The 27,533-nt window shown below is 38.9% G+C and overlaps 1 protein-coding gene across 16 annotated transcripts in view; it reads right to left on the minus strand.

The window, feature by feature from the left end:
• Nucleotides 1-27,533, minus strand: part of TBC1D1 (TBC1 domain family member 1) — a 264,667-nt gene that overhangs the window by 141,610 nt on the left and 95,524 nt on the right. For 11 of the 16 annotated variants that reach the window (XR_011649485.1, XR_009186413.2, XM_058299692.2 and 8 more), the window contains 2 exons: nt 6,091-6,609; nt 2,081-2,170 (listed from right to left, as the gene is read on the minus strand). Coding sequence is in view for 14 of the 16 variants with exons in the window: in XM_058299692.2 (XP_058155675.1) it covers nt 2,081-2,170; nt 6,091-6,609 (609 nt within the window). In the remaining 2 variants the exon portion in view is untranslated. The remainder of the gene's footprint in view (nt 1-2,080; nt 2,171-6,090; nt 6,610-27,533) is intronic. The other 5 variants (XM_071217052.1, XM_071217058.1, XM_071217063.1 and 2 more) reach the window with 2 other exon arrangements.

The raw sequence follows: 27,533 nt of genomic DNA on the forward strand, positions 1-27,533 counted from the left end.
TTAGATACTTTAAAGAACTCTCTTTTTAATTTATTTTTGATGTCTTTTTTTTAAAAGATAAATAAATCACAAAAAATCTTACATTAAAAAATATAAGAGGTTCCCACACACTGCACTTCCCACTCCCCCACTCCTCCCACATCAACAACCTCTTTTACCATTGTGGCCCATTCATTACATTTGGTGAATACATTTTGGAGCACTGCTGTACCACAAGGATTATAGTTTACATTGTAGTTTACACTCTCCCCCAGTACATTCAGTGGCTTATGGCAGGATATAAAATGTCCAGTATCTTTCCCTGCAATATCATTTAGGACAACTCCAAGTCCCAAAAATGCCCCCATATCTCATCTCTACTCCCCTCTCCCTGCTCTCAGCAACTACCTTGGCCACTTTCTCCGGATCAATGCTAGTTTTCTGAGGGTTCTTTTCAGTATATACTAATATGTAAACTTGGTTCAAAAACACCACTTAACAGAGGCATCTTGACACAGTTAAAACATCTTCCATAAATATCAATATGTCAATGTCTTCTGAAAGCACCAGCATATGTATATATGAGTGCTAAGAGCTTTAAGTGCAGGTAATAATATAAACTTGCAAACTGCACCCTTTAGGCAATAATAAAGCTATTATATGAAAAAAGAAACACTTAACATTAATACTTAAATTAGAAATAGCAGTTAATCAAGAAAAAATTCTGTTCATTATCTTACTCTTGGGCCAAATATTTTTCAAGAAATGAGGAGCCACTGACATATGCTGGCATCTCAAACAATGTTTCCAATAGCAAATTAAGGATATGCTAAAGGTTACTACTTAGAGGAATATGAATTAGAGAAAGGTATTCTCAGTAAAATGTTCCCTAATTTGACCTATGAGGAAGGAATATTCTTTTTTTTTTTTCATAAAGATTTTTTATTTATTTCTCTCCCCTTCTTCGCACCTCCCCCCCCCCCACCGGGTTGTCTGCTCTCTGTGTCCATCATTCACTGTGTGTTCTTCTGTGACCGCTTCTATCCTTATCAGAGGCACCGGCAATCTGTGTTTCTTTTTGTTGCATCATCTTGTTGTGTCAGCTCTCCGTGTATGCGGCGCCATTCTTGGGCAGGCTGCACTTTTCTTTCGCGCTCGGCAGCTCTCCTTATGGGGCACACTCCTTGCCCGTGGGGCTTCCCTACGCGGAGGACACCGCTGCGTGGCATGGGACTCCTTGCGCGCATCAGCACTGCACATGGGCCAGCTCCACACGGGTCAAGGAGGCCCGGGGTTTGAACCACAGACCTCCCATGTGGTAGGCAGATGCCCTATCCATTGGGCCAAGTCCGCTTCCCAGAATATACTTATTTTCACATTTTGTAAAAGAAAAATTTCCTTTTGAATATCTACGTAGATTATGTTATAATATGTTAGTTAATACTGAGATTTTCATTATACCTAATTGTGGAAATGAGAAGTTAGAGTTAAAAAAAAAAGCCAAACATAACTTTAAGTAATCTCATATTTGGTATGAAGGACTGAAGTAAAAGTCACATGCCTCATGAAAAATGATGGATTCCTCCAAAGTCTCTTTATGAAACATACCTTGGAGATTATCAAGAAAGACATTTTCAAGTAGATAACGCAATTCTGAATAAAATATTCAGTTGAGCACTGTGTGTTATATTTTAAGGGAGAAAAAAATGATGATGGTTGGTACCAAAAAAAAAGTTATGAATTTTTATAAAACAGAAATATCTATTTTAAAAAGAGAGGTATTTGTGTGTACATAAATACATAACACATGTACACACACATATACCTAGAAATCATGATCGTGAAACATTACTACCAATAATTGCAAAAAAGAAAAGTAGCTGTTTTCTCCAATACATATTGTTAGAGTAAAACTTTTAATTTCAAAATTATATTTATAATTTACCTTACTATAGCAAAGCAAGACAAAGAAATGCAAGATCACAAATCAAATACTTAGAAAACATATACCTTAAAACCTTCAGCACTTCCATTATATGACAGATATTTTTAATCATTAAAAAATTAAATTACAATTGAACCAAAATCCGCTTCAATTTACCTGAGAGCAAAAGGATATCTCCTTAAAATTTTTCTCAAATGCTATTTTTTTGGTGTCAGGACTGATGAGGTAAACTTCAGACTGGCCAATCTTAAAAAAACAAACAAAAAAATAACTAGCTTTTCATGAAAATAGAATGCAAATTTATTATACAAACATTCTCATTAGGATTTATGAAAATAAAGAATAAAAGGGGCAAGCTCTCATCAAATTCTGATTATATCATTGTAGGAAATCATTTCAAAGCTTATGGTATATCTTAAAGATTTCACAGGAAATAGCACAGCATAACTATTAGTACATGCACCTCCATATGCCTGTGGTCTTTTTTTAGAAGGACCAAATACCCAAGAGTAGCAAAAAAGTTTCAGATGCAACATCCCCTTTATAAGGAAATGAGGTTTCAACAAGGAGTGAATTTTCCAGAAAACTGAAGCTTCCCTTTTAAAACTTCCAAACCATTTTCTAAAGATTATTTTTTACTGAAAAGTCTTTTAAATTATTTTTAAAATAACCTATTTGTTGACTGCATACAGGTGTTGGGTATTTATAGACAGTATTTACCTGACCTTTATTTATTTATTATTTCTCTACCCACCCCTCCCAGCCCCCCAGTTGTCTGCTCTCTCTGTCCATTCGCTGTGTGTTCTTCTGTGTCCACTTGTATTCTTGTCAGCAGCACCGGGAATCTGTAGTTTCTTTTTGTTGCATCATATTGCTGAGTCAGCTCTCCATGTGTGTGGCGCCACTCCTGGCAGGCTGTGCTTTCTTCACATGAGGTGACTCCCCTTATGGGGAGTACTTCTTGTGTGTGGGGCTCCCCTATGCAGGGGACAGCCCTGAATGGCATGGCACTCCTTGCACACATCAGCACTGCACATGGGCCAGCTCACCACATGGGTCAGGAGGCCCTGGGTTTGAACCCTGGACCTCCCATGTGATAGGCAGAGGCTCTATCTGTTGAGCCAAGTCCAATTTCCTTACCTGACTTTTAAAGTTAGAGTATTAGCGTAGATTAACATTGTCTCATCTACTCGGGTTATCATCATAGACATCCATTATAGTAAGGTATTGTGCCAGAATGTCTGTATCAATTAATTATGCACATGCTCCTCAGCTGCTCCCCTGACTTCATGCTTCCAGGTAGTTCAACTTCTCCAGTTCTTACCTGTGTTTTTCTACAGCTTTAGTCACTCCTTAGGAGCAAGAAGTCAGGGTCATATCCTAATATTACCACTGTAACTCACAGCCTCTTTCCTTCCTCTAAACTCTTCACACTTGGATTTGGAGCACAAATCAGATAGCCAAGCTTGTCTGAAACTGCGGTATAAATCGGGAATAATTATATTCTGAATTTGGGGCCCAAGAAAAGTGCATTCTATCTAGAGCATGGATTTAGTACTGAATTTATTTTTTTCTCATTTACTATTTCTGAACTGTATTCCAGGCCATTGACACTGACAAGAAGACAGTCTCTTACCCTTATCCTTCCATGGAGACCAAGTATGATAAAAAAAAGAAACAACACTAATTCATTTTTAAAATGCAGCATCTTTCTGAATTAAGACTTGCCTGCATGTCTCTCTAGAGTGGGAACCAACAAGCTCAAAACAGAGCAAAGATGAAAATGTGTATAAACAATGAATGAGTCTCTAGCTTGGATATGTTTAGTCCCTTTAGAGATAAATGTCTTTACCTACACAATGAAGATAATCCTTACTTATTTTCAAAAAGAACCTTTGAAATCTTACAGCTGAGAATCTCTAAAACATAATTATTTGGTTGTGGTTGGGTATAAAGAGCAAATCAGAATTTAAAGCTGGGCAGGACTCTTGAGATCCCTCTCCTTTCCTGTCACATCCAATCAATCACCATGTCCCATCAACTTGACCTCTTGTGTATCTTTCAACCTGTCCACTTCTCTCCATCCCACTGCCTTCACATTCCAAGCTACCACCATCTCTCACCAGCACTACTGCAATGGTTTCTTATCTCTTCTCCCCAACCTGCCCTTGCCTTCCTCAAAGTACATCTAGATCTGGGAACCAAAGACATTTAATACCAATCTGGCTTTCAAACTCTTCAGAGACCGTATGTTGCTTTTAGGATAAACACCAAAATCCTCAACATGACCCAAAGCTCATGACTAATGAAGGCCCTGCCTCCCTCACCTGGCCCATTCTCTATCCACTGTCCTTCCTCACCCTCGGTGCATAGTCACCTGGCCTTTTTTCTCATTCAACAAGTATCTACTGCGCAACCTGCCATGCGCTATACTATGTTCTGGGCATTAGTGATGATGGCAGTGAACAAACACACAAAAACTCAGGCCCTCATGGAGCTTACCTTCTTGGGGGCACATGGGACATAAAATATTTTACCCATTTGATTTGTAATTATGTCAGATGGTGAGACATGTACAGATAAAAATAAAGCAAATAAGTGGAGTAGGCTGCTATTAGCCTCACTGATAAGATTATTTCTCTATGTCAAGTAGATGTTTCAACAGAGACCTGAAGGAAGTGGGGAACCAAGACCCATGAAAATCTGGAAGGAAGCAGGCGAGGTGAAGGAAAGAGCAGTGCAAAGACCTTGAGTTTCTCCCTGAGTACCATGCTCTGTTACTCCCTTAGGGCTGTCTCGCCTGCTGCTCCCTGCACCCAGGATACCCTCTTACTGGTCAGATGCAACCCTCTGTTCAGGGTTAATCACTTCCTTAACAAAGCCTGGCCTGATTCCCCAGATGTTCTCTCACACCATCTTCCGTTTCTCCTTTGCAGCAAGGACCACAATTGTAATTAAAATTTACTTCTGCAATCAGTTGTCTGATGTCTGTCTCCCTCCCTGAGATCTAAATTCCATGTGGGCAGAGACCATGCCTGACTTGTTCACTGTTGTATTTCTAGCCACCGGCATAGGACCTTGTACACAACAGTCATTCAATAAGTGCTTGCTAAGTGACTGTACTGAGAAGCCTTCCCAATGACACCAGAAGAATTTTTTAAATTTACATCACAGATCAGAAGACAAGCCTGACTGCCAGTGTGTACTAGGGCAACAATGAGAGGAGGAAGAAATATAGCAGCCCTCTACCACCAGACACAGGGTCTTGCCTTGCAGCCTGCACACATCCATGCAGCATTAACCTCAATAGTCAACTTCCTCACTTCATGACCATCTTACTGTGTCGAGTTAGGCACAAAAACAAGACATTGTATTTAAGATCATTTGCTCTCTATACAATGCCAGGCAGCATTAAGCCAAAAAAGGAGCAGAGAAGGGGGCCAAGGACAACTAGTTCCCTGCACCATCAGAGAGCAGCTCACTTCCGGGTCAGCTCCGATTTTCATGAGCTCAGCCCAGGACTGGAAGGAGGGCAGGCACCACCCAGAAAGGCCCCAGGTCAGCATGGAACCCAGGAATCCCAACTTCCAGGAGGCTTCTCTGTCCATTCCTTTTCGGGCATTTGGCTGTCAGCTGACCAAATTTTTTGAAGAAAAAAGTGAGCAAGCATATGTCTAAACAAATATTTTGAGATTTGGGTGTAAATTACAAATAGGTTAACTGCAAATCCAATTATCCTGATTAACAAGGGATAAAGGTCTTCAAAATGAAAGAAAATAATAAAGAGGATTTTCTAACTGAAATAAATTACTTGAAATGAACATATATATATATTTAAATTCCTTTTCTTTTTGGGCCTCTTTCATGTATTTTAAATGTACTTTCTACCTTGAAAAGGTCTCTTGACAGCCAGAGGAGGAAAAGCAAGATAAAAATTACACAATGATATAAGATGAATTCTCTTTATGTTTCCCCTTGATGATTTTAAACACTTATGACTGAAATAAGGATTTGATACTGAGGAAAGAATTATTCAGTATAAAAATATATGGGTTCACACAAAATTGCCAAGCACAATTCACTAAGCATCATCACTCATAAAGCATATTTTCTTTTGAGCATGTGCCTGAGACTGGGGACAAACACGAGGCTCAATATTATTTTACCGTGAAGAGCATAGTTCGATTTTCCTCAATATCCGTCGGCTGCACAATATTGTGTCCACTAAGAAGGTGGTTCTCAATGTCATTTTCCTCAAAAGAGCTGAATAAACGACTACTTCTAAGGCTCCCGTCATGAAATTCCTTCTTAAAGGCCAATGACCGCAGTCCAGGCTGGGAGAAGGATTTCCGCATGGGCCTCTGGCCCTGCTCCTCGCTGCCCACCGTCTGGAACACAGATCGGAATTTCTCCGTCAAAGAAAACCCTCCCACAGTACTTGTGGTTTCAGAACTCTGGGGGAGCAGGTCAAATTCTGCTTTCCTGCTGCACCTGATGTGATTGAACTTCTCGATGCATTCATCTATCAGTGCTGGTGGGGCCTTCTTGTGAGCTACCGTCACTCGGCCACAAAAGAGCACCTCAAACTTCTTGGCGAACGTGTCGTCCAACTCGGATGGGCAGTGGAGCTCCTCTTGGCGGGCAATCTTCCCAGCCTGTCTGATGGAGCTAATGATCTCAGGCACCTACCAAGAAAGGAAGGAGTGTTATTTGGAGCAACACGGCATACACATAGAATGAATACACCAAGAGCAAGTACCAAGCTCTCACAGACGCTCCTATATATTTAACAAAGGAGTCCAGGGGAGATGGGTACTGTGGTTGCTCTCCCAAGTGAAGGTAAATACATAGCTTTTACAGAGAAGAGAAGGGAAACAATCTCTCTTACACACGTTATGTGCCAGAGGTTCATTGTACTTCAACACCCTACGAGGTCAACTGACTAGCACAGAGACACGCAGCTGGGTGGTGGCAAGCATAGGCTTCAAACTCAGGGTTTGCCCACCCTGAAGCCAAAGGTCCTCTCTGGAGGAAACATCAACCACCTAAAGGATGTGTCTCCAATGTGGCTTGCCAAAATGTCAAGCAATTATTCTAGATTTCACTGGCAGTGTACCTTGGAAAACCTTGCCAGTAAATGATAGGATGAGGACAACTAGCAAATGCTCCAAAGAAAATTCTCTTATAAAACATTCAAGTTACAATATTATTTTCTTAAATAACAACTGACCATTTATTACTGAGTCCTATATTTCCTGACAGTCGAATAGTATGACTACAAAGATAGGAGGTTTTAATCAAGGGCTAGGCAACCCATTATTAAGGTCAGTGTCGTAGTAATGCACTGGGGCTTCTTCACATGGAAGTTAAAAGCCTTTGGTTTCTAATGTAAAATCATGCTACATTCTCTTCCAGTAGATTCTGACAAAGTCCTTCAAAGAAGCAACATTCATAAAGACTAACCCACAGCTACAATGAATAAATATCTGTGCAATAATTTATATGGTGTACAGCACAACACTAAATTGAATATTCACAGACAGTGAAAACAAGGTAAGCATGAATTTAACCTTCAAAGAGAGGGACCCACTTAGTTTTTATTCTACCCTTACACAAAAACTAATTTTCCTCTTTTTTCTAATTAGGAAAATTCAATTTAAGGTCCAACAATCAAAAGCTTTTTAACAATGTTATAGAGAAGGCTTTTTAACAAAATTAGAGGAAAAAAGACTGATCCAGGTCAAAGGTCAATCTGTACCATTAAGGAAAGTGATTCTAGATTTTAAAAGAATGCTTATATTCTATAATCCCTGAAGTCCCAAAGAATCAAAAGACTTTTCTCTTTATGATCTCATATCAAGCACACTTCAAAGATAATCTCACTTCTGTAGAGATTATGACATATCCTTTCGATGTATTTTCTCACACACAGAGTCAAAATATTTTTAGGAATATTTAATATTTAAAAGATTGGTCTCCGAAGCATAAGACCTAAACGATATTAAATAAGCCAAAATTTCAACAAGTATGTATTTGCATTGAGTATTTGCTTGTGAAACTGCTCACTCCTACACTGAAAAATAATCATACAAATGTGGTGGCCTAAAAATTGTTAATCAACGTAAAAAGAAAACAGGACAGAAAAGAAGAAGTAAGAATTCTAGGTTCTATTCCTTTAGCAATGATTTACTTTCCAAGACTGCCAAAACCCAGCCTCAATTTCTCTCTGGGGGAAAAAATGCTTATAAGATTTTTCAGGTAAAAATTATTTCCGTAAGGGAAAAACATAATGATTTTTTAAAAAAGAAAATTAACTGATTTATACAAGTAAAGAGCCATGCCACTTTTCTGAGCAAGTGTGTGAGATTTATCAGGGGTCATGTGAATCTTTCCAATTATGAAATTGTCTGAATTTCATAATTTAGACAATTTAAACTGTCTGAACAAAAAAATTAAAGGTTTTCCAGTCCTTTGGGGCTTGTTAAGGCAGCTGACATTTCTATATGCTGTGTCTTCCACTATATCTGAAGTCAGTGGAGGTGGATCTCATTATATATCAAAAGGGACAAAAAATACACGAAGCCACACGAATTTGCAGTGACTCAACAGTAAACAAACAAAATTAAGATACAAAATGGAAGACCTGACTGTTCCCTCACTTCACAGCGTAGAAAGAGCTAAAGAGTACTTTGTACCCAGAACAGGGCTAAGACTGTCTTCTTTCCAATCACTAATCTCTCCTATACTTTAATCATCTAAAAGAGACATGCTTTAGTCAAAGACCAAAGCTTCTCTCTTCTACTCTGGTAAGGCTTATTATTCTGGTATAATTAGCTCAAGGTTATTATATTTAGAGTAAGGGGTATCTCACCATCCAGAAGCACTCAGAAGTTGTGTAATATGGGTAATAAAGGAGAGAATTAGGTTTGCTGGAAGAAAGAGAGAAAAATGCACTGGGATCCTAACCAGGAAACTGCAACAATTCCAGGATATCTGGAGGCAAACAGTATATTGCCAAATATGCTTTCATCAACAATAAGGGGCACATACTTAAAAATCTAATGCTATTTAATATTACCATAATTATTCAAGTATGCGAAGAAACAAAACAAAAAGTAGGTTCCAATTATTTGTAAGTTTTTAAAAATTTTATTGGTAAGTTTAGTTCTCTTGACTAGAACTGACTTGAGGCACTGTTTTCTGAAAAACGAAAGAAGAATGTAAACGTGTGTTGAAATCCTGAATTCTGGTTGGCCTTCGTTCCCCATTCTTTATAACTGTCCAGGACTCACCTACAGGGTAACCTTTACATGCGGAAACTTATTTCCAAACATTTTTCTAGGTAGCTACTGGATGCCAGGGGCTAGGGATTCAGAAGTGTGAGATGAAAGTGAGTACATCCATGGCTGGAAGGAAGGGGCACAAGGAAGATTCCGTTAGAATCCTTTACAATAATCAAGACGGAATATGCTGGGAGCCTGAACCAAGAACCAAGCACAGAAACTAGAAGGGTTGAGTAAAAGATTAGGGAAGACAGAATGCCCAGGACTTGGCGATTCCCTTGATGGGAACATTGAGGGCACTGGAAGATGGCACAATGACTCCCAGAGTTCTGGCTTAGGCTTCCACGTGGATGGCTACACCATTAGCCCAACAGAGAAACCAGAAAGAGGGACAGGACTGGGAAGATATAGTACAATGAGTTCTGCCTCTGTACATGTTGAGTAAGAAAGAGTAGGAAGAAACTGAAAGCAAACACATCTGGCTGGCAGCTAGACAAATGGGCATGGGTTTAAGAACGGAGATCTAGGTTGGGACAAAAACAGCTTATATGCAGGAGGTGGTGGGCACCTTGGGATTATCCAGGGAAAGCGGAAAAAGGGAAAGGGAAAGAAGGTGGCAAAGATAGAACCCTAGGATGCAACAACATTTCAGAAATGAAGAAACTGAGAACCAACAGGCAGAGAAGTAGGAATGAATGAAGGCAAGGATAAGGTCACAGAACCCAGGGGAAGGGAGAACTCTCTTCAAGAAAGTAAGAGTAGGCAACTGAGATCAAGCTAAAGGCTGCCATGTGTACCCTGGATTAAGCAGCTTAGATATGTAAAAAGTTAATAAAAACTAAAAATGGGAGAATACCAACATTAACCCCCAAAAATAACTTAAAAATTTAGTAAGGTAAAACTTCATTTAGAGAATAAGAACATATAAACTCAAAATGGATCAAAGGCCTAAATATAAAAGCCAGGACCATAAAATTAGTAGAAGACAATGCAGGGAAGCATCTTTAATACCTTGCAGTAGGTGGTGGTTTCTTGGACCTTATACCCAAAGCATGAGCCACAAAAGAAAAAACAGATAAATGGGACTTTCTCAAAATTAAAACAATTTTGCACCTCACAAGATATTGTCTGAAGGGTGAAAAGGCAGCCAACTCAAATGGGAGAAAATATTTGAAATCACATATCCAATAAAAGTTTAATATTCATGATGTATAAAGAGATGTTACAACCCAACAAAAAGAAAAACAACCCAGTTAAAAAACGGGCAAAAGACTTAGATATTTCTTCAAAGAAAAACAAATGGCAAAAATATACATGAAAAAATGTTCACCATTACTAATGATTAGGGAAATGCAAATCAAACCTGCAATGAGATATCATTTCACACCTATTAGCACAGCCACTATTGCAAAGACAGAGAAGCTACAAGTGTTAGAGGGGAAGATGTGCAGAGATAGGAACATTTACTCACTGTTGGTGGGACTGTAGAATGGTACAGCCATTGTGGAGGACTGTTCAGCAGTTCCTAAAGAAGCTGAATATGTAACAGATTTGCCACATGACCCTGCAATACCATTACTGGGTATATACCCAGAAGAACTGAGAGCAGTGACAAGAACAGACATCTACACATCATTCATAAGATTACACTAACTATATTGTGTAATCTTACGGAGGTAACTTGAATATGGGTCACCAGAAAATAGAACGAGTTTAGAGAATGTTAAGCTGAGGGGTAACTAGTGCAGAATTGGTAAAATGGATGTATGTTAATCTGTGGAAATGAACAGAAAAGGAATGAAAGCACAACATAATGTTGGCAACTAGCAGTGCTACCATGTGGGCATGATAGTGACTGCAAGGGAAAGTCTAAGGTTATGTAAATTACTAAAAGGAAAGCTAAAAAATGTAACATGGGACTGTATAGCATAGTAAAATCTCATGTGAAATATAAATATTAAGATATTGCATATATAAAACTTTGTTTTTGGAACTGAACAAATATATGTTAATGTTACAAGATGTTATTACCGGCCATAAAAGAAACATGCTAAGTGAAAAAATTCAGACACAAAGTACTACATATGGTATGATTACATTTATCTAGTATGTAAATATAAATCAATTTATAAAAATGATATTAAATTAGTGGTTATGTAGGGCTATGGAAGAATAGAGGGATTGCGAGGTGACTGCTAGGGTGTGTAGAGTTTTATTTCTGGAGTAATGACACTGTTCTAAAATATTTTTGGTGATGAAGGCATAATAACACTGTGACTATACAAAGACCTACTTTGGCTAGACTGTATGGTATGTGAATATATCTCGATCAAACTGCTTTTAGGGAAACGGACTTGGCCCAGTGGTTAGGGCGTCCATCTACCATATGGGAGGTCCGCGGTACAAACCCCGGGCCTCCTTGACCCATGTGGAGCTGGCCCATGCACAGTGCTGGTGCACGCAAGGAGTGCCGTGCCACGCAGGGGTGTCCCCCGCGTAGGGGAGCCCCACGCGCAAGGAGAGCCGCCCAGCGCCAAAGAAAGTGCAGCCTGCCCAGGAATGGCGCTGCCCACACTTCCCGTGCCGCTGACGACAACAGAAGCAGACAAAGAAACAAAGACGCAGCAAATAGACACAGAGAACCAACAACCAGGGGATGGGGGGAATTAAATAAATAAATAAAAATAAATAAATAAATCTTTTTTTAAAAAACCCTGCTTTTAAAATAAATAAATAAATATTCAAGAATAGCCAGAAAGAGCAGCTATGTACTGCAGGGGAAGCATAGAGAGATTAAGAGGTGATGAATTTTTTGTCTGGTTATTACTATTATTAAAATAATGGAAATGCTCTAATGATTGAAATGATGAATGTACAACTATGTGACTATACCAAATACCATTCATTGTACACTTTGAATGAATTGTATGCTTTATTAATCAATAAAATTGGTTTGTTTAAAAAAAAGAATATATACTTTTCAAGTTACAATATTTATGGCAAATACACAGACTCTCTTAGGGCAAATACAGTGAGGTCACTGGATTTCATTCCCACCAATATAATCTGAATACTTTTAACAAAAATCTCTTTTTTAGTTTAGCCATGGCAAAATATCTGTTATCACTTCTCTTTGCAGTTAAGTAGATAAAGTAAATCAAAACCATAGCAGAAACAAGATTCGGAAAGCTACTTTACTGGGATAAATTCAAACAAGTTTAGGTTTGGATTTACTTCCCTTCACACTGAGAAGCACAACAAATTAATAGATAATTTTAAAACAATCACTAATAATTAAGAAACAGACCTGTTTAGATAAATAAAAATTTACTAAATGCTTTGAGTTTGTACTAAAACTCGATTTTAAAAGTAAATCTGTACTTTGTTTAGAACCAAAATGAGTTTCTTTGGAATTCACATACTAACAATGCACAGTATGGTGTGAAGCTCCTGTAGTAGGTTTAAAGGAATATTGCTTTATAAGTGGCAGGAAAGTGATACACCAAGAGAATTAGAAATAATCAATTCTGTTACTAAAGTCCATCTTTAAACATCTGGAACAACTTTCTTTTTAAGGATTTAGGGATTTAAAATGATTAAAAACACACTGCAAGTATAATTTTATTCACAAGGACTTTGGAAAGAGCTAAAACATGGTATTTAGGATAAAAAGTCATTTTACTTAACACTTCTGGTTTTTCACCAACTAATAACAAACATATATAAGTGAATCTAAAGAAGCCTACCATGTGTATTTAAATTCTAGCATTTTTTCCTGTTATATAATATTAAACACTCTAGAGCTGTAAAACTATGGCAAGGAATACTGTGCTTTGCCCCGTAGGCAAATTTTTTTCACTGCAAGGAGTTAAAACAAATACTTAAAACAGAAAATAATCTGTTTTAATCCCTTGTGTTATATACAGGGGAGTCCCAATTAGAATGAGTGTCGATTACTCGTCAGAAACCATGGATGCAAGAATGGATAAATAAAATATGGTATAAACACACAAATGAATATTATTCAGTCATGACAAGAATAAAGTCCTGATTCATGCAACAGTGTGGATGAACCTTGAAGACATCATGTTGAGTGAAATAAGCCAGATAAAAAAGGACAAATATTGCATGATCTCACTGATTTGAAATAATTAGAATAAGCAAACTCAGAGTCCGAATCTAAAATAAAGGCTATAGGAGGATGGGGTAGAGATAGGGAGTAGGAATTTAGGGCTTGAAATGTACCAGGTTCCTATTCAAAATGGTGGAAATATTTTGGTGATGGATGGTGATGATGGTGGCACAGTATTGTGAAGTGACTAACAGCACTGAAACATATATCTGAATGTGATTGGGGGGGAAATGTTAGGTTATATATACGTTAACAAAATTAAAATTTTTTAAATCCATGGATGTACACTATACAAGAACCTTAAGTTAAACCATGGGCTATGGTTAATGGAACAATTATTAAAATATGCTATTGTCAGCTGTGATTTATGGAAATCCTATATTTTACACATGGCTGTTTTTGTAAATCCACAACTTCTCTAACAAAGGGAAAAAATGGGGGGAGGGGATCTTCTTATTAGTGCTTGTTACTTGAAATTACTTAAAGAGGAAAGAGCAATTATACACCCTATCTAGATTAGATGCATTCTTGTTATGCAACTCAGCCTGTTAGGCCTGAATTTGACCATAAAGATTTGAATATATGTCACCCAATGAAGAAGACATTATTCTTCTTGACCTTATGTGGCTCACAAGGGATATCATGTCTTTTATTCAGAGACATATCTAAATATGCATTTTTCATTGTAAAGTGACAGTTGCTATAAAACAAGCAGAAGCAAAGCGGCTGATCACAGGATCCTGAGAGGAGGCTAGTCAGTCTGCCTGCCTGCCGCAGTTGCCTGTAGTGAACTAATGTCTCAGCTCTCCCTTTGCACTTACAATTAGACAAAAGGCCAGACTAATGTGTACATTTTCCCAAAAGAGAGATCAAACATGTTCATTAGCTGACTGAGGAGGCAGCTGGGCATAGAAGAAAGAGCAGCTACACCTCATTCAGACCCTCTGCCTTCTCTTTCTCCTCTGTGGGTCTTACATGTTCATCGCATGTAAAAGAGAAGTAGTATTACTCAACTTCCCTAGTTCTGAAACAGCTTACAAGGATAATTGGATAAACTCTTAGCAACTTTAAATTCCCTAGAGATAGTTCTATGCAAACAAAACATCCAGTGTCACACTCCAAAACAAATGTTTAAAAGATTCACTATAAATTTTCTTATGAAACCAATACATTTAAAACAAAGATACTAAAGTACAACATAAGCAGTAATTCAACGGCTGCAGGAGCTACCAAAAGTTGTGAGAGAAGGCTGAAAAGGAAAAGAAGGTAAGGCAAGATACCACTATCAGAATATCAAATTATTGTGTGGATTTTCTAAAACAATTTTCAAAAGTCAAAACCGTTTTGGTTGTTCAGCACAAATACTGAGAGAAATCATGGAATCACTGAAAGGAATCAACTTGGAAGGAAACTTAAGTCCTCAAAGGTCAAACCCCTTCTTTGATTCTCAATTTGAATGTGGCTACACTTTAGAATTGCCAGGATTTTTAAATGCTTCCACACTAGTGTAAATGAAGCAGCCTGTCTGAAGGCAGGACACTGGCATCTGTGGTTTTCAGAAGCATCCTAAGCAGTTCTAACATGCACCAGGGTCTAGAACCCAGATTTATCATCTGTCCTTTGTCCCAAATCAATGCACTTAACAAGAATGTGTCCTCTCACCCTTTCCACCACACCAGCATACCCAAAATCATTTGATTATTGACTCAACAGTCTACAGCAGCCAAACTGCATGGATCCAGACCAGGCTCACAATCAGAGATGGAACAAACTGATAAAGACAAAAAATATGAATTACTACATGGGTATTTGACAAGCCATTTATGCCGGTTATAGGCAAATCTGAACTGCAAATAAATTCACAACATTTTAGAGGTCTCATCCAATTAAATTCATAAGAATGAGGGAAGCAGACTTGGCTCAGTGGATAGGGTGTCTGTCTACCACATGTGAGGTTCGTGGTTCAAACCCTGGGCCTCCTTGACCCGTGTGGAGCTGGCCCACGCATAGTGCTGATGCACGCAAGGAGTGCCCTGCCACGCAGAGGGGAGCCCAGCCCCACATGCAAGGAGTGCGCCCCGTAAGGAGAGCCGCCCAGCGCAAAAGAAAGGTCAGTCTGCCCAAGAATGGCGCTGCACAGAGAGCTGACACAAGATGACGACAACAAAAAGAAACACAGATTCCCATGCCGTTGACAACAACAGAAACAGACAAAGAAGAACATGCAGCAAATGGACACAGAGAACAGACACCTGGGGTGGGGGTAGGGGGAAGGGGAGAGAAATAAATGAAATGAATCTAAATAAATAAATAAATTCATAAGAATTAATGTGCCCATAATTTTGGTCAAAGTTTACTTCAAAATAATCTTACAAAGACAAACTCCTGATCTGAATTATAATGAACTAGCAAATAATTACAGCATTCATACAATAATATAATCATTATATATGATAATCTTTGAAAAGCAGGGAATTTAAAACTAACAAATGAGCTAATAGGAACCAATGAACAGAGCAACTGGTCTCCTTCTTCAGAACACATCATAATATCTTTTTTTCTTTCTTTTTTTAATTATGCCCTTTTGGAATTTTGTGACTGAGAGAGGGATCATCAACAAAGGAATACTTGGTCATATAATGTCTTTCCTGAAAAATGAAACAGTAAAATCAGCTAAAGTATTAGGCACCACTACTGTTTAACTTGTATCATGCAGGACCACACACATTAAACATGTTAAAATTGATTTTTAAGCCAAATGTCCATGGGCTGTCTCCCCACATCCAAATCATCAATTTCACATGAAACAGTTAAAGGAGACTATGGACCCTCTCTCAGGTGAGAGCCTCATCTTTTTTATTTGTTCTCATTTATGCCTGAAAACAAAAAGTCCTTGAGAAATTTCAGAGCAGTTAAAACCCTAGTGGAGGACTCCTAAATCTATTCCCAGGCACATAATCCAGAAATATATACTGATTCAACAAACACACTCAAGGATGCTCATTGCATTTCTCACAGTTGAAAAACTAGAAACAACCCAATGTCCCTCAACAGTAGAACTGAAAAATATCATGGCACATTCACATAATTGAAAACATAGAATGAGAATGAATGAACAAGCTAGTGTCTTATACAACACAGATAAACGCTCATGAACATAAGCTAGAGTGAAAGATGCTGGGCGTAAAAATCATAGCGGTATAATTCCATTTTTACAAAAAATCAAAAGCAGGCAAAATTAAACTATAATGATGGAAAGCAGGCTAGTGATTGCCTTTAGAGGAGGAGTGGCTGGGAGGGGACCCAAGAGGGCTTCCGGGCTAATCTGTTTCTTAATCTGGGTGCTACCTACACAAGATTATTCAAACTGTGAGCATATGACTTCTGTATTTTTCTGTTTTATGTACCCTTGAATAAAAATTTGTATTTTTTCACAGGTATGATACAATTTTGATTAAGGCGAAAAAAATTCACCCAAAATTACCCATCTTATAAGTGGTAGAGTCACTACAGCAGCACACATCTGCTAATGCCAAGACCCATCCTCATTCTTCCATACCAACAAATTCAGAAGGACTTCCCAGTCCCTCTTGTGATCCATATGTTTGGGTTTGTTTGTTTGTCCCACATGGATCCCAGTCCCCTCTTCTCTAATCATAGCTAGTACTTTCCCCAACTCACACTCCAATGGTTGGGTGGGACTGAGACCTTTCACAAGTGAACTGGCAACCCTGGACTAAGCCAACCAGCACATTCCAGTACCCCATTCCACCACCACCCCTGAAATTAGTTCAGGGTTGGGTACATAACTCAGTCTAGACCAGTGACTTTCAGGCCTTGGAGTTTTTTTCAGAATTGGTGGAAAGAGAGAAGTTTTCTGTTGCTTCTGGGGAAAAGAGGTTTTATTGACATCTACCTATGGGTTCAGGCCAAAGATGAGGCTAAAAATTCTAAAATATACAGGATAGTCCCCACAACAAAGAATTACACAGCTTAAAATGTCAGTGGTGCTGAAGCTGAGAAACCCTGCTTTGGACCCACAGTTCTAAGGATATATACTTAGGAGTGCTGGGTACCATTACATGTAAAGAGCCTACTAGAGGGTAGAACCACCTTAGAGGAGGCAGAGACATGCAGGGAGACAACAGGAGAGGGAATATAAGAATAAATGGCTTTGAAATTTGAGAAACTGGACCCAGCTGTGCTTGAAGCCAGTCAACTGGGATTCTTGGGTCAATAAATCTCCTTTGATGGTTATGCCACGTTGCACTGGGCCATCCATTTGTCCCTTGCAACTAAGAATTCTGCTTCCCAATTCCACTATGCATCTTTTGCCAAATTCTATGGGGAATACAAAGATGAATCATGCACAGATCTTTTCCTCAAAGAACCTACACTCTAAATATAGGGAATAAAGGGGTACTCGGATGACTAATCAAAGTGGAATGCCCAGTGCTGCAGAAGTGCTAAGGAGGTTAAGACAATAAAGAAACACAAAATCTCATAGTGTAGAGGGTGTTTTAAACAAATTGAGAAGATAGGATGATTTAACAAAATTTATCAAACTTTGCCCCTCTTTTAATAAAGCCAGCCACCCAAGACTCTCAGGGAATTCAAACTGACCCAAATTTTTCCTGCAAAAAGGTGTGTGGGGGTGGAATTTCATAAGATTTTATATCATACCAAAAAATTTTTGAATGTCTTGTTTACACATTATTCCCATGCACTCTCTGCTTTCTGCCATGTAAAATGAGAAAAGACTAATCATCTATGATGCATATGGGCTAGGAAACAGGACCAGAAAGCCAGAGTAGTTTGCAAAGGATTTACATACTGCCTAATACACAGCTGTAAACATGACACTCCAAGATGGTGTTGCGTCTCTCAAACGGTGGTTTCTTGTCCGGCACAGCCATCTGCAGTAGAACTCCTGTGCCAGCTTTCAGAGACTAGTGCTACCAGAGTATCAAGTGCCCTTGTTCTTTCTCTAGGATTCACTTCCATGCTTCATTTACCCATAAGCAGAATCCAGATTAATGAAAAACACAGCAAAGGGCATTTTGTGTGTTTGGGTCAGATCTCTAAGGGTAGGACTTAATTTCGTAGGAAAAAGATAAGGCCTTCCTTCCTCAAGGGAACTGAATAAGAAAAAAAAAAAAACCTACCTATGCCGGAGTTCAGAGCACAAGCAACAAGAAACAGAGACGTCCCCAAGGAGGCTGCACTTCTGTCTCTGAACCAAGGCAACTCAGAAGCAAGGCTGGGAAATAATACACACGCCCACACAGAAACATTGGTGAAGGAGAACATGGGTCAAAACACCTATGACCTAATCCACAAATGGTCTAGTCGTCTTAAATCGTAACCTCAGCGCTCAGGATAAGGCAGAATACTCGAGATTCATCTATAACCAGCCCCAGACAGTGCTTTACATGACTTCTACTTCAAACACACTGCGTGCAATCAGCTCATCATGATGGAATCATCTACTGGAAAAGAAAAGCTCTGTTCTTAAATCCTTTCCCTCTCTACCTTCCTCGTTTTTTGTTTTGTTTTGTTTTTACATTTAGACTTTTTTTAGTTTTTTAATCTTTTTTTTTTTTAAGGAGACATAGATCACACAAAAAGTTACATTAAAAAAGCTAAGAGGTTCCCATATACCCACTCCCCACACCCCTGCTCCTCCCACATCGACAACTTCTTTCATTAGTAAAGCATATATTTTCCTCTATGGAACACCTTCCTCTAACGTACACTCCTCTCCCCTCCCCCCGCCCCACCAGTTCCTGGCGCCTCCCACCTGAATCAGCACCAGCACAGCCTCCCTAAACCAAATGGGCTGGCATCCCTGGGCTGAACTCAGTGGATAAGCATTCTATTTTATCGCCAGGTTAAAGACACTACAGATCAGTTACTAGTGAGCAAAGCAGACAAAAAAGAGGCACATCGTGCCCCCATTCTCTCACTCCCTTTCAGGGATCCGACTGCTGGCCTTTGGCCTAGGGGCAGCATCAAGGAGAATAGAGGCTGAGGCAGCTTGCTGTGGCACTGAAGCGCCAACCCCAAATACTAATTGTATTACTACTTTTCACTTATTCATCCTTGTTTTTATTTATTTTTAGTTTTTTTCTCAATTTTTAAAAAATGTTACATTCAAAAAATATAATAGATCCCCCCCCATACTCCCACCCCCCTCACCCACTCCTCCCACATCGACAACCTCCTCCATCATAATGGCACATACACTGCATATGGTGAATACATTTTAGAGCACTACTGCACCACATCATCCTTGTTTTTAAACACAGAGCAAGAGATAGTCTTTAGTCATCTTTTCTCCCAGTAATAAGTTTAATATATACATATATAAAAGTATACAGAAACATGTGAAATTAAAGTCACTCATAATAGCAAACCCAGAAATATCTAGAGTGTGTGTTTTTATTTCTACATGGTCTTTTATGTTTACAAAATGGTAATTTTCTTTTATTAAAAAATTGGATTATACTCCTTTATAACCAACATTTATCATGGGCATATTTCATCAAAATGTCAACCCATATAGAAACATCTTATTCTTTTTCAATAGCCACTGCATCAATTTACTCACTGAAAATCCTTTACAGAATGGAAATACAAAAACTGAAATGATTTTTTAAAAGCCTATTCAGGATTCACTTCCAATTAACCTTATGCTGGCTGTCACGAATTCTGATCTATAACAAGCCATTTTTGCAAATTATGTGAGAAATTCAAGGCTGACAGTTTATGATCTTTCCATAAACTGCCCAGATGCCTAGGTGAAAGATGTTTGGGGGCAGAGGAGGGGAGGGGAGGTGGAGAAATGATGACCTTAAACTCAGAATTGCTTACTAGACCACAGAGAAACACTGGCAGGGTGGGGAATGGGAAAAGACTGGGAGAAGAAACAGAAACAGGATAATCTTCACCAAGACAGATGAAATCTCACTACTACTCACAACTACAAGGGGAAATTGAGCCTTACTGCTGCCATGGCTGAAGCTGAAGCCATGTATCTACATACACTGGCAGATCTTACAGGGGAATTGTCATTGGAACACAAAACCTGCTCCAAGTGCTGCTACTTGGCGTACAACCCAGGCAAGTTATACAACCTACTTTGTAAGGCTGTTTGATGATAAAATTAAAGAATGGAAGGGGAAGTTGTTAGTATAGAGCCTCACACATAACCATTCCCAATAAATGCTAGCTATAACCCTGATGTTCCAAGATAAGGAAAGGTCATCTTCCTGCTAAAGTAACAGTACCAAGTGGCAATGACCTTGCTATTATTTCTACTGCCTTTCAGTACAAAACAGGTAAGAAATATATTCTATATTATCAGGCAGCAAAAGATACTAACCATCATGTTCAAAATGTGTCTGACCACATTTCCAAGCATCCTGTAGATAACAAATTCTGCCACTCCCCTCATCCCCCAACTTTCTAGCAATCCCAAATATAAAATAGAGACGCTCTAATTTAAATAGGGTTGAGAAAGCAGAACACTCTCTTCTTCTTTCCAGCAACCCTAAGTTATCACAAGGATCCAAAGGAACAGAACATGAAAACTACTAACTTATGAAATATGTAATGTCTATAGGTGGCAAATAGTTTTTGTGGCACATTAAGGATGGTCCTACACACTCTGGAGCTTAAAACACCTAAATACTCAAATGCCAACTCCAAGAATGTAAGATTTTTGCTCACTGATAGAGCCCAAAGTACCCAGAAGAGTACCTGGCAAACTAAGTATCCAATAAATTTGCTAAATGAACTAAATACAAAGAATGAACACATGGAGTTTGAACCTAGACTAACGGTTGCTGGGAGATAGGATGAGGCCTGAGAAGAGGTACTGATGCTTAATGTATCTAGAATTTTCAATTAGCTTGACCGTAAAAGTGTGGAAATGAATGGAGCTGATGGTAACACATTATAGTGAATATAATTAATATGGATGGTTTATAAATGGGATTGTGTCTGAAAGGGGCAGTCTAGGTGTTAATGTGAATTGAAGAAAGCTAGAGAATAATCCAGGGACCAGAGGTAGATGAGGACTGTGGTTAATACAAATACAATGCTATTCTATGAGCTAGAACAAACTTATGTCACTAAGTTGGTAAGAATATGACAATGCATGGGAAAAATACAATTAATGTAGCTTACGGACTATAGTTAATATTGTAATAGTCTAGCATCAATGTCAATGAAGGTACTACATCAACGCTAAGGGTCAATAATAGGGGAGTATGGTATTTTTTCTTTTGGACTAAGGAAAATGTTCAAAAGTGTACTGGAGCAGTGACTGCACAACTCTGATGAAAAGTGAGAGCCACTGGAATATACTTTGGATAGAATGTACAAAGCATGGGAGTACATTAACAGTGAAACGTGGTGAATGAGGGACTGTGGTTTACAGTATAACTGTGAGAGTGTTCTCTAATGAACTAGAACAAATACACAATACTACTGCATAATGTACATGATTGTTTTGTAAAAATAATGAAAAAAATTTTGGTCAATTTGGTCAATGTGAATGAATGCAATTCAAAATAGAATAATGACTTCAAAATCAAAGCTGTTAAGGGATGAGACAGAATCATCTAAAATATACCTTTGAAAAGAAAATCACGATAACCCTGTGGTTTCACCAACATGTGCCTGTGCATAGTATGCATGCAACAAATATCTGCAGAAGGAACAAATGCTATAAAAAATAGCCAACCAGAAGAAGCACTGGGAATAAATCCTTCTGGATTATAAGAGTTTTCTAGACAGCTGAAGCTTGACCCTTTTAAGTGCCTAAGCTATTTTTATATTAACTGTATTTGGATGGAAATCAATTCATGCATTGTTTCAAAGGTTCCTGAGAATGTAGTTTAACCCTTTCATTTTTGTGGTGAGAATATGTTATCATCGCCACCAGCAAATGGTGTGTCAATCTGTGTGCTGCTGTCGGCCGGGGTAAAAAGTAAAAGGCAAGGCTGGGTGGGATTAGGAGTCACCTCAAGTGTGAGTCGGTTTGGCTTTTAATTACTTACCCCACATTCCTACCAATCCTCCTGAAGCAATGCTGGCTTGCTCTCCCTCAAATACACCCCATAGTCTAAAGTCAAGCAGTTCTTAAACTTTTTGTGCCACAGACCCCTTTGAAAGCCTGGTGAAGCCTATTCTCAGAATAAGGTGTTTAAAAGAATAGTTTAAAACAAAAGGGAACGTGAAAGAAATTAATTCTACTGAAAGAAATTATCAAAATAATTATGCTATAGTACTATGTGCTTCTTTATTACAGTATTTAACAAGATCTAGTGGCAAGCCAAATAATAAAACTTTGAAATTATTCCACTGTAATTTCAAAGTGATGATGAGCTATATACAGTATTTCTGCAAAATGTTTAACAACTATAATGCAATATGAAAATAACTGATTTGAGAGTTGCCAGAGCTGCGAATGCTACTGGTTTGCTAACGATATTTGCAAATTGAAGGAAACGTTCAATTTTAGCTAAAGGTTAGTTGAAATAAAGACATAATCCACCCACCCCCAAAATTCAGAGAGCCCCTGAATTCCATCCTCAGATCTTAGGCTAAGGACCCCATAGGAAGCCCTAAGGTAGAGGGAGCAGAGGAGGGGAACAGAGAACAATTACAACTCAAAGATAACCACTACTACTCAGCTCTCTCGGGACCATGGCGTGTATATACTATATATATGAATAATGCAACAAAGCCATTCCACCATTCCAATGCAAACATAAATCCAACTGAAAATGGGAAAGCTGTGCCAAAACTATCACCATCAAAGTCTACAAAGAGAAATTTAAATGACATTGTGGATCAATAAGGAAAGCAAATTCTAACTGGGTAAAATTTAAGCATCCGTTAGAGTTACGGAATTTATTTCTACAGAATGTAAATTCTTCATCAATATATTAAAAATTACAACCTTTTCAAATGCTTCAATATTCAATGTAACTCTAATGTGATTTACTGCCTAGCTAGTCTTTGAATATGACAAATTAGACTAACATAAAAACAGATGGAAAATTTTCAACTGAACATTTATATTCATTTCTATTATATTTATGTTATCTCACCAATGGGAAAACGGGAAAACCATGACAAAGTAAATACCTTAAAAACCTCATTTCAAGAAAATGTTATTGGCTTGCATTTCACATTTGAAAAACACTGCAGACCAGCAGGCAGCCTTCACTCCAACCAGCCCTTCCATCCACTCTCCACCATTCCTCCAGAGCCACTTCAAACTCCCCAGGGGCCTGCCTTCCCCTCATTTCCAGGGCATTTGTCTATTGTAATATCTACACTAAGCCTCCCACACAAGACTTTGGGCTGGGGGCATGTGCCTTCCAGGCCTCTGTCAGAATGTTTACTAAACTAACGTACTTTAATGTGTGAGGCAAATAAACATATACAATTTTCTGTTTATCTGCATTAAAGTATAAAATAGATAACATAAAACTACTGTCACCTCAATTTAAATATACTTATTTGAAAATACTCCAAAGGTAAACCATATAGGTTAGAAAAGAGAAACAATTGAAACAAAAATTTTAAAAACCAAGCTTATTTTGTAACCTTACCTAATATGTGGGGAAACTGACTACTAATAAATATTTTCTATAACCATGTGCACACTGTTGGGGTGGGGGAGCGGTTCTGACATCTTCACTCAAATCCAATCATTTACTTTTAAGTTAATATCATACCTCAGGCACTAAGAACACTTTGGACCCCTACTGTGTGCAGATATAGGGCTTTCTGTACATCATCTCATTTAATCCTCACACAACCCTTGGAGGAAAACAGTTATTCCCATTTCATACGAATGCAGACTGTTCTGTGTAAGGAACCGTGCTGCCACTGAGGCTCAAGAGATAAAAGTGGCATAGTCTAGACTGGAGACAGAAAGGTGACATTACTGTGGGCAATAAGGCTGGGCTCACCAGGCACAGAGGGAATATCAACTTTTTAAAAAACTAATTCAGAGCAGTGCTCATATATATGTTGCAATTATTCAAATTATTAAAAGCCAAGACATAGTTTTGAAAATTCATGGGTGGCCCTTGGGCAAGTTAAGTGTGAGCTGGTTCCCAGTCCACCTGCACAAACACATATAGCAACCCCATCATAGCCCTATAACCAACATCTGCGAGATCTATATTAAGGCTTTATCCAAATCAGTATCAGAAAGTAAAACCTATCAATGCAAGAACTGCATGACTCAATCTCGTGAAGGGTTCTGACAAATATAATCATTTATTTACATTTTGAAAATAATACCACACTAGCTTTTTACATCACCAACTGAATTCTCAGATAAAATTTATCACATATGTTCCAGAACCCTGAACTTCATTCAGATCAATGGTAGAAACTGGTCTCTTCTCTCTAATTATTTCCGTTATTCCCCTTGGAGTAAAGAATAGCCACTCCTATTTTTAAAACTTGATCAACAGGCAAATCAGAACTCTAGCCACTAGAGAATACTGGTTAGAATCAATCTTATCTAAAGGTTTTCTTTATAAAATACCAAGTATAATGATAGCAATGCTATTTGTTGAACTATGGTTTTTTCAGAAGTTATAAATGTTAGATAACTTCAATAAAATGTTTGTGAAACTCAAATTGCATCCTAGCACATGATATCTGAAAAGCAAGACCGCATGGCAAATATCTTTTTCCTGCTTTTAAAGATGAAGGAAATCAAAGAAATACAAAAGACAAAAATGTAACAGTATAAAGTTATATCAAGAAGGAAGTTACCCAAGTCTCAATTCCAAACCAGTACCTAACCGTTAATTAACATTTCTCTTTCCACCCTTACCTAGGAGCCTAGGCTGTTTGTGTATGAGAAAGAAAATCCTGCCTCAGCCTAGCACCAACCACCCCCTGGGCAGCCAGTTTCTCATGTACCATATTGAAGAGAATGAACTCCACTAGTCTATAAATTGACTAATAAAGTGAAAATACAAAACAAAACAAAAAGGCAACCCTCAGGAACATGGAGACATATGTAAAGTATCACAGGTGGAAGGGAGGGAGGGAGGAAGGAAGGGAAACTAAAAAACTAAACCTCAGCTGGGTAAGTGCCCAGGGGACAGGCCCAGCTTTCCAAAAGTTCATGTGAAAAAGATTTAAGGGTTTTAACTGACTGTAATCCCAGGATAAGCCAGGAGAATGGCCTGGATGCCAAAAGAATGAAAAGGAAGAGAAAGCCCAAAGTGTCAGGAGAAATGTGTCTTCCCCGCATCAAGAAGGCTCCGGGTCTCACCTTCTCATGCCAGTCAAACCCCAGAGGCAGTTTCATTTCTGGTTTCAGAATTACTTTAGGAAGTGGACTTGGCCCAGTGGTTAGGGCATCCATCTACCACATGGGAGGTCCGTGGTTCAAACCCTGGGCCTCCTTGACCCATGTGGAGCTGGCCCAAGCGCAGCACTGATGTGCACAAGGAGTGCCCTGCCATGCAGGGGTGTCCCTGCGTAGGGGAGCCCCACGCGTAAGGAGAGCAGCCCAGCACGAAAGAAAGTGCAGCCTGCCCAGGAATGGTGCGACACACAAGGAGAGCTGACACAAGATGACGCAACAAAAAGAGACACAGATTCCCATGCTGCTGACAACAACAGAAGCGGACAAAGAACACACAGCAAATGGACACAGAGAACAGACAACTGGGGCGGGGACGGGATGGGGATACATATATATATATATATAAATAAATAAATCTCTTTTTAAAAAAAAAAAAAACGAGTACTTTAAAAGCAGAGTAATAAAGGTCACATGGTGCTGCAACCCCAGGAACAGAGACTGGGGCAGGGGCTCCTTATGCCCCCTTACGGGTTTTTGGCTTAGAAGGGAGCACCTGGAAACATGTCAGCTGCCTTCAAAAATGAGTCGCACAGAAGAGGTGTTTGTTCTCTCTTACAAACAGAAAGGAAAAAGGTGAAACCAAAAGTGAGGGAGAAACATTTCTGTTTGGAATATAAAAATCTTTCTTCCAATTAGTACCGTTTAGAGTGGTGTGGACTTCTTGAGGCATGACGAACATCCCTTACAGAGAAGGTTCAAGCCCAGGCTGGAGGGAGCACTTTCAGGCTGCACAATTCCCAGGGTCTAGGGCTTTCTTTAAAGACAGGCACCTAGAAACTCCCACCAAAGGCCTTGTCTGTGAGTCTGAAAGCACAGTTCCTTCTCTCCCCACTCAGGCTTCCCTGCACCTGGGGTGAGGAGGAGGAGTACAGAGTATAGACTTCATCTTCACAAGATCAGATATTCTACAATCAGGAACATTACTAGAAAACCAGCACCGAAATCCAAGCTGCCAAGTGATAAAGACTCCTCAGCCCCAGCCAAGAGCTGCTGCTGGGAATGTGTTCAAGGCTCTGTTGTTTTTTCCCTGCCAAGGGGAGGGTCAATTTGGGCCAAGAAGCTCAGGCTCTGCCATGACTCACTGAAACTGAACTTTGATCAACTCATCACCATCAATGAACAAGAATTCCACCCGCCATGTGGGTCACTGAATCCTAAAGACACTTTCAAAGTGAGGGTTCATCTTGCTTTACAAGGCCAAGAGGAAAAAGTAAAGACAAGCCCTAAAAAGAATGGAGAAATAATTTTACAAATGCAATTATCTTATTGAGAATCTATTTGAGAAAATGCATTTCTATTTCATAGACAGGTTGGGGAAGACTCTTTACACGGTTCTGCTTTTCTTTCTACACTCTTACCCTCCAGGATTTCATTTATTCCCATAAGGCCTACAAAGATAATTTCTTAATCTACATCTCTAGCTCTGAAATCTTCCGTAAAATAGTCAAATTTCCAATTATCTTTTCAAAAAATAAGCTAGACTTCAGGTCCTTCTAATCATCCCAAACCAAGCTCAACCTCTTTATCCTTAAGTAAGTCGTCTTCCTTATTTTTCCCAAATGCTTCCAGGTGACCAGGCTCAAAATCTGGAAAGTGGCTTCCAATCTTGTTTCTCATCACTCCATCTTGCAATCAGCCATTGTATTAGTCAAGGTTCTCTAGGCAAACAATTAACAGGAGATTTCAGTCAATAGTAAAAGAGTTTCTAAGACTCTCTCATGTGACCCTGGGGATGCACAAGCCCAGGTTGCACAGGCAGGTTGCAAACCAGGGGCTCTG

Source organism: Dasypus novemcinctus, chromosome 1 (assembly GCF_030445035.2).
Source record: "Dasypus novemcinctus isolate mDasNov1 chromosome 1, mDasNov1.1.hap2, whole genome shotgun sequence".
NCBI lineage: Eukaryota > Metazoa > Chordata > Mammalia > Cingulata > Dasypodidae > Dasypus > Dasypus novemcinctus.